Source organism: Gymnoscopelus braueri (assembly GCF_963280865.1).
Source record: "Gymnoscopelus braueri genome assembly, chromosome: 11".
NCBI lineage: Eukaryota > Metazoa > Chordata > Actinopteri > Myctophiformes > Myctophidae > Gymnoscopelus > Gymnoscopelus braueri.
In genome coordinates this window covers 29,549,770-29,558,172 of record NC_137613.1, presented here as the reverse complement: position 1 = coordinate 29,558,172, position 8,403 = coordinate 29,549,770, and the positions used below count along the sequence as shown (strand labels likewise).

General features: G+C 45.3%; 1 protein-coding gene across 1 annotated transcript in view; it reads left to right on the top strand.

Annotated features, from left to right (window-relative positions):
* The first annotated feature begins 560 nt into the window (after positions 1-560).
* Positions 561-8,403, top strand: part of ash1l (ash1 (absent, small, or homeotic)-like) — a 42,340-nt gene continuing 34,497 nt past the window's right edge. The window contains exons 1-3 of the mRNA XM_080442197.1: positions 561-690; positions 2,040-2,138; positions 5,991-6,927. Coding sequence (XP_080298323.1) covers positions 6,238-6,927 — 690 coding nt within the window. The 5' untranslated portion in view covers positions 561-690; positions 2,040-2,138; positions 5,991-6,237. The remainder of the gene's footprint in view (positions 691-2,039; positions 2,139-5,990; positions 6,928-8,403) is intronic.

Sequence of the window (8,403 nt, the reverse complement as noted above, 5' to 3'; positions counted from 1 at the left end):
ATTTGTGCCAAATTTCATCCTTGTATAACAACCCGAAAGGTCCTATCACTATCTGCTTCCGCTAAGGTGGCAGCCATCTTGAAAAAATGGTTGCCATCTTGGATTTTTGAGTGGCCAGTGCCGTTTTCCATAAGAGTGGCTCTTACAGAGTATTTGTGCCAAATTTCATCTTTTTATCACAACCCGAAAGATGATATCACTATATGCTCTGCTAAGGTGGCGGCCATCTTGAAAAAAAAGGTAGCCATCTTGGATTTTTGAGTGGCCAGCACATTTTTCCATAAGAGTGGCCCTAGAATTTGTGCCAATTTTCATGCTAGCATCACAAAGTGAACGATTCTTATGACATTTGCCATTAATCTGCTGTACTAGCTGGTTTAAACAACATTAAGAAACAAGCTTAAAGCAACTACACTTAAGAAACAAGCCCCAAAAAACGCAACCCGCAACTAGCAATAATTACAAGAAAAACTGAAAAACAAGCCCAAAGTCACTTATAATAAGCGGACATGGCAACACTGCTCTCTCTCCCTCCCTCCGTAATGTTGTACTGACAGTAACGATACGGGCTGTGCAGACATGGAGGCCCGATTAACGAGCCAGGCCCATTCTGACACATCCACGCTCAGCTAACGGAGAGCAACATCGGACCCTCTATTCGGAATTACTCCCGGATTCCGGAATATCGCCGTAAGGAAATAAAATATCATTTTCCAGGGGGGAGACGAGAGAGAGAGAGAGGAAAGAAGAAAAATAGAGGGAGATCCATTTCGGGTCTCTGTTGATTCAACGCAGCCGCCATTTTGTTGACAGTTCGTGTGTATGTGTGTGTGTGAGTGTGTGTGTGTGTGTGTTGTGTGTGTGTGAGTGTGTGTGTGTGAGAGAGTGTGAGTGTGAGTGTGTGTGTGTGTGTGTGTTTTTATAGCGTACACACGCGCTGCATCTGTTATTTCTTATTTCACCGAAACGTCAATAGCGCTATAATTACCATTATAATTTCCCCAGTTGCTTTGATTTATTAGGTTTGTGGGGTTTTTTTCCCCCCAGCCACGTTTATTTAGAAGAAACGTCTTTGTGATTGTAGTGTAGCTGCTATTGGGCTCCGCTAATAATGTGAAGCTAAAACAATATCGCACCGTTTTAACGCTCATATTTATACCTCGTTGTTGAGGTGCGGGAGCCTCGCGCTGGGCACAAAAAAAAATCACGTGTTTTAAACTGAAAAAATCACGTCAAGGCGGATTTCCAGTTAAAAATAACGTTTGAAAAAATGTGTCGCGCGGCATTCGCATACGACGAAGTATAAGTGAAGCGTTAGCCGTCGTTAGCCTGTGCTCCTCTGTCCAGTAACACGAGTAGTAATGACTGTACAGTTATGTTGTTGTGCCATTTGTTAAACGTTTCCCCCCGCAGATAGATTATACATCTGATCTAAGAATAGTTGAAATAAACGTGGCCACAACGCTCTTTATACCAGCCTTACTGTCTGATAGACGGTGAGTTGGTCATTGATACGATGTGGCCACAATGTGTCTTTTATATGGGACCGATGGATCATGGTAGCTGTTACAAAATAAACATCAGTCCATGAAAGTGGCCTTGGATGGATACTGTTACTTTCTCCCCTGATACACTGTAATTACACTTCTAGGGACACATGTAGAGGAATGCCACGGATTGTTGACGCCATCAAAAACTTTAGGTTTTCTGCAGGGTTATACAAATCAATAGGCTATTTTTGGGCTTTTATGTCTCCGGTTCGGAGGTTAAGGTCTTTTTTTGGACGCTGCATTACCTTGTTATAATACACCGAGTTTACTTTATCAACCGTATATACAGTATAAACGCTCCAGTGGTGCGATGGATCTTGCACACGTAAAGATGTCCTAAAGTGACTATACATACATAGGACATTGGGTGATAATAGTACTGAAAGGCTTAACTGGAATAGATTTATAACATCTGAGTTGAAAATTCATTCACATATCTGATTTTCCTCCCACCTTTGCTTTTTTTTTTTTTTTTTTTTGGCACATCAGCACTTGGAATATAAAACATGTGGCCACCATGTTGATACGCACGAAGGAAGGATACAAAGTCAAATAATGTGAGCACCGTTTCTGGAAAAAAATACCAAGGTGAGTAAATATTGATAAACTAATAGCCTAATTAATGCATTCTTGACCGATTTTTATGAATTATTTCTGCTCCAATGCAATACAACATGGTTACGTGGTTCACACAACCCATTGATCGCATGTTGACAGCTTCCACACCCTATCTACTGAGGTGATTTTTCTTAAACACATTGATTGTATTATTTCATGCATTCAGTACAGTAGCCTATATTCCAAGGAAAACTCGTTGCAGGGGCTTTCGATAATAATAGCTGTACTCATCAGTGTGATAAGGCTATGTAGTACATTAGTAATGCCAGAGTAAGCACGGTAATTAACAACAATTATAGTAGCGTGTTTATAATCTCTCCTGACGGGCAAGGTGTGTTGATTGTGGTGGTGTAGATCCGAAAGTAGATTGTATGTCTTCAACCGCAAACACCACCTGTCAGTGAGTGACAAGCTAGGCTACCTTTATGCCTGGCTTGCTGTCAAAAGAGAAAAAATCGAAAAGAAAAGAAAACTAACATATTCTGCCTTTCGGTTAAACAAACATTTAGGCCTACTACATGATTTTGAACTGAGGTCTCTCACTGTTAGGTTAATTAGCAACTGGATTGAGCCAATTCATACGATTCCTAAATCAGGAACAGTACATTGTCATGTGCTCCACAAGGGATGCTCTGATTGACTGACACCTGTCATCCTCGGTTTGTGAGAGAAACCACCATTGTGTTCGGAAGCTGTGGATAGCAGATTATTATGCAAGCTAACAGGAGTGAAGGAATTTGGTGCCCCCCACACACACACACACACGCGCACACACACACATACTCCATGCTCATGAGGAAGAGTATGTGAGTGGGCGAGGATGGGTAGTGCGAAAATGAAATCAGTTTCAGTAGGTTTGAAGCCAGCCCCTCATATGAATACTGTGGGGGGTGGGGTCGATACACTGACTCGCTCTAGCCAAAGGGAAACCAGCAGTTATGAACAACATGTGCCAAAGTAAGGAGGGAGTGAAAGTCAGGAGGGAGTTAAGGGGAGGAGAAAAATGGAAAGGGGGGCGCGGGAAGTTGTTTACTATGTTCCAGGCAGCCTGTTCCACCGTTTCTTAAGTCATCGTTTTATTCGTCCACCCTTCATTTAAAAGAAAATATTTAGTTTTCCTGGTTTGAGTTTTCTTGTGGCATTTTCCCCTCTTATAGTCCCTTTTTCCAGGTTACAATTTTGGCTACTGGTTGACAGCTGTTGAGCTATGAAGTCAACTTACTGTCAGAAACATGACTGATTGTCATGAGCCCCCCACAGGAGTAGCATCCTCTGTAGGATAACCTGCTGTATTGCATTATGAGTTGTAAAACGTGTAATGTAATGACTGTTAATGAGTATGAAAGTACATCCTTTCGAAAGCCAAAAAGTAACTTGATGCCAACAAGATGCTCTCATGTGAGGGTTTATCAACATCCTCTAACTATCGCTTTCAGAACGGAAAGAGATTCAGCTCGGCATCGGATCATTTACAGGAGAACAAGTGCCTGTAATTGGTTTGACTTCGCCTGCTAGACGTAAGAAGTGAGAGAAAGGTTTTGACTCACAGAGAGGCTTTGCTGTAACCTGGTGTCACTGGCCTCTTAGCAGAGCTTAGTTGGTACTACAGAAGCTTATTTTGGGTCCTGGTGCTGTTAGACCAGCGGAGGCACCGAGGCAGCTACTATGTAGGGCTGCACAATTATGGCAACATTCTTAATCCCAATTATGTTTTGATCAATATCTAATTATCATTATTAATCACAATTATTGCTGATGATGAGTTTTAGTGTAAACATATGTTTTTACTTTGTAATATTTCCATAATGTCTTTGTTGCTCATTGTGCTTGTCATATCTTTGGTCAAGTGGTAAGCAGCCTCTGTGATTTTATTGTGCCTCTGTTAGCCTGATGATGGGGAAATGAGTTGACCCTTGTGTACTGGTGAGGAGATGAGGTCAAGGTGCCACAGCTGTCAAATAATACATAATTGTGAAACTTAAAATCATGATTTCACGATAACCTTTTATTTAATTGTGCAGTCCAGCTAATATCACAGCACGTATAAAAGAAAGGGGAGAACATTTGTCACTCAAGAGAAAGCATAGGGTTGAGAGAGAAGGGAGGAGGGGGGGGTGAAATGTGTTTTCGATTAAAGAAGGAACACAGCAACTTTAGTTTGTCTCCCTTTCCTCGCTGCTTTCCAAGTCCGGCGATCAGGGGAGGAAAAGGATAGAAATGAAGGCTTAAAGAAAGGGTTGAAAGAACAGAGAGATTGATGGAGTGTCTGAGAAAAGAGGGAGGTGTGATTTGAGCATGGAATGTGTAGCAGAGGGGGGGGGGGGTCTAGAGTTTTGAAGCGAAATGGAGTGAGTAATTGAAGTAAACATAGAAAAGTGGGCGTGGAACCCTGAGCTGTACTGGAATTGGGCAGCAGTTACTGTGTGGTTCCACAGACGGTCTCTACTACCGTCTCCCATAATCGTAATCCAAAACAAACAGTTTTTCTAAGCCTCAGCACATTGCCGATTCCTTCACTCTGCTCCCAGCTGCTTTGCCATGCAATAACTTGTATGCCTTTCCCGAGGTTCCATTAAGTGGCTCTTTTAGTGCTTTGCACTAATGTAGGGCACATGGAAACCGCCGGCAGGTTCACTCTCTATCACTCACTCTCAGTGGTCACTGAGGAAGGCTGAGAAAAGGCGGCCGGATCCTCTGTCTGTCCCAGAGGACCCAATGTGCTGAGGTCACAGTTCTGAATCGCCTCCAAATGACTTCACCCACAGAAAGCACCTGCTCGGGGGCGAAGCCGCATTTAATCACTCTGCGACCGTAGGGAACTGTGGACAATTTCTTTGAATCGGGCTGTCCTCTAAGGAACACAATTAAGAACCGCGCTGCACTTGGCTGCTGCCACACTAGCCAGTGACCGGTTGGCCGCTTGTACAGAGATGCATTTTGAGAGCAGCAAATGAGGGCACCTAGGGGATGGCTCATTTGGCAGCTTATATTATGAAACAACCAGGAAGCCAGTGTGTGTATAACTCCTCATCTTGTAGGCTAGGATTAGTAGCTCTCCAGCGGAGACACAATTCGATGTGGGACGCATTTATACAAAACAAAAGGTGTTACTATATCACATTGAGGCCACATTTTCAGCAGGAATGTTCCCAGAGCCAATCAGACCCCCCCCCCAGCTCCCGCCATAGCAGCGTTAGTGCTGTGCTCACTGAGCTTTACAGGTAAATGGAACCCCCTCACCTTGGTGTTATTAGTACTGCCTCTTTCTATCCAGTTGGTTGTAGTGTCACGCCCTATAGCTGTACATGGAATCAAACCCCTAACCATGCTAGTATTGTAGCGCTTGTCCATGCATGATACCGGGCTGAACTTGCCTCTGCTCTGCCTTTTTTTGCCAAAGTACCGGGTACCAGGTATGTTTTAGTGACATTGTTTCGTTTTCTTTCCAATTGAGCTGTCCTGGAATCAGTGTGAAGCGAGTCCTTAGGGGCAGCACCATTTCCCTTTTTAAGGTAGAGACATCCCAGCTGAGTAAATAGGCCACAGATTGTTACTGGCTGTGTGAGGAGGACAAACGCATCATAAAAAGTCACCCAGACAGGATGAAGGACAGTTTTCTAACCAAATAGATGATAAAAAACACTTTGTTGTCTGCCTGTTCTCCTCCAGCATTCATTATGGGACGTGCACTGTACGGTGCTCTGTAACACACTACCTCAGCTGTCATTGTGTGACGTTCCCTGATCAGGTGACTAATTTGGAATTCCTTTGCCTTTGCCCCCCTCCCCCTTCTTTTCTACCTTTCCCCCCCCCCCTCAACAGCTGAAGGACGGAGAAAGAGGTCCAGACAGCCAGAGAAGGGAGGACAGACAACGCCAGTTGAAGATTGCTTTTCACTCCCCCCACTTACCCCCCCCTTTCCCCCCTTCTCCCCCCCCCCTTATCACCCCCGTCCCATCTCCTTCAGGACCCCTTGGCAACAACAGCCGACTCTACCTGCAATCGCACACAATCATCCCCCCCTCCCTCCCTCCCTCCCTAGTCGGCCCAACCTCCCCCTAGATCTCTGATGGATCAGAAGGTTCAGGGGGGAACCGCCACGCCACCCCCTCTCCCTGCATCGGCTCCCCTGGGGGAGCGAGACAAGGAGGGAGGGGGCGGGAAGAAGGAGGAGGAGGATGAGAAGAAGAAAAGGGAAAAGGAGAGAGAGGGCGCGCCCGCCGACTCCTCCGGACCCGGAGGAGGCGCAAACGGAGGAGAGGGTGCGGGTCCGGGAGGAGGTGGCGGCGGCGACCAGTCCCACTTCTCCATCAAGGAGAGCAGCCTGTCGGAGGGCAATGTCAAGCTGAAGATCGGCCTCCAGGCCAAGCGCATGAAGAAACCCCCCAAGATCCTGGAGAACTACGTATGTCGGCCGGCGTTCAGGGCCACCGTGAGGCACACGTCTCGCGGAGGAGGTGGTGGAGGTGGCGCCAGTCGAGGGAACCGGGGAAGCGTCACGGGAGACGGACAAGGCGGTCCCACCCCGAGTCCCGCTGTGGGCAGGGAGAGAGAGAGGGAGCAGAGCCCCTGTGTTAACAGCAGACCAACCCCACCCTCTGCCGCCTCCTCATCCTCCTCCTCCTCTTCCTCCACGACAGGATCCACACCGACACCACCACCCACTGCTGTACCTTCAGCTGCCGTCACCTCCTCCTCCTCCTCCACCTCTACGACCGCTTCACCATCCCCGGTGAACGGGAGTGCTACGTCTAAAAGGGTAAGGGGGAGGGAACGACTCAGATTCAGAAAGTGTTATTCCTGTCCAGCACATTAAAAACTGAGCTGAGGAGATTGCGATCCAAGGGATTGCGATTGCACAAGATGCTGTCTGGCTGCATGCCCTGCTTTAAAAAAAAAAAAGAAAAGAAAAGAAAGAAAGCAGACCATTCGTTACTAACAGGCAGCATGCTCACAAAATATTCTCTTCTTTTCAATGCTGTTTTGATCCACTACCAAAAACATAAAACAGGGTGTCTGGACTCTGCACCCTCTTCCATTATTACTTTAACTTTATACATATTTATTATGTGTACTCAATAACATATGGTCTTGCATTTAAGTTACACTATCGCAATTCTTATATCATATCTATATGCTGTATATATACTGTACATTAGCAGCCATGACTATGAGCGATTTTCTGTCTCTAAAACACAGCCAAAGCTGACTAAAAAGTTAACCTCAGTGATGTCACTGGAGTAAAATCTGCGAATGTGAAAACTACAACCCTTACTTCTGACGTTTAGCCGCTATTTACTAGGATGATAGTAATCAACATTTAACCAAAATGCACAGTCAAAAGTGTGATCGCATCCACAGTGGTTCCCAACCTCAAAAGCTGAGATCCCCCATACGTGTGGACGTGCACACACATACACACACACAATATAGTTCTTGAAATTTGCCGATCTATAAGCTCTGCCCCCAAAGAATATCAGACCTACAAGCTCACATTGCAACGTGTTGTTAGCTTTTAGGTTGAAAGTCGATGAAAGCTATGTTATGATTTTGTGCAACAAGTTTTTCAAAAAAAATTGGGACTACCTCCAAACAGAGCCGGACCCCAGGTTGGGAAAAACCCTCACAAACAGTCAGTCATAATGGTCCACACTGCTCAGTAATGACCACGTTATTGCTTGGATAAATAGTCACTGCATACATCGTTCTTTTGATTGTTTTTGTGCTCGCCACCATCAGTCACCACCCCCTCACTTCTCCCTTCTCCCTGTCTCCTTTCGTCTCTCCTCTGTCTCTGCATGATGGTACCAACACCCCACCCCCAAACACTCCCCCCTCCCCCCCTGCGTGACCTCTCTCTCCAGCGCTCTCTCCCAGTCCCTTGTCCCCAGTCTGACCCTGATAAGTGTTATTGAGTTGAGAGGAGCAGCACCCTCGGGCATGACCAGGGAAGCACCACAGTAGACTGTCATTTACACTAGAGCCTGACCGATATATTGGTTTGGCCGTTATGTTGGCGTTATTTAACTTTTTGGATGGCATCAGTTTCGGCAATTAATAATTATGCAGCCGATGAGACCCGATTAATGGCGGGTCATGTCATTTTCCAAACGTTTTTTAAGGAATTTTTTAAATTGTTGGTTAAATAATAAACTTCTGTTTATGCGTATGTATTGAAGGATAATATACATAATGTTTTTATCTGTTGAAAAAGTTTCTTTGTTTTTATTACTTT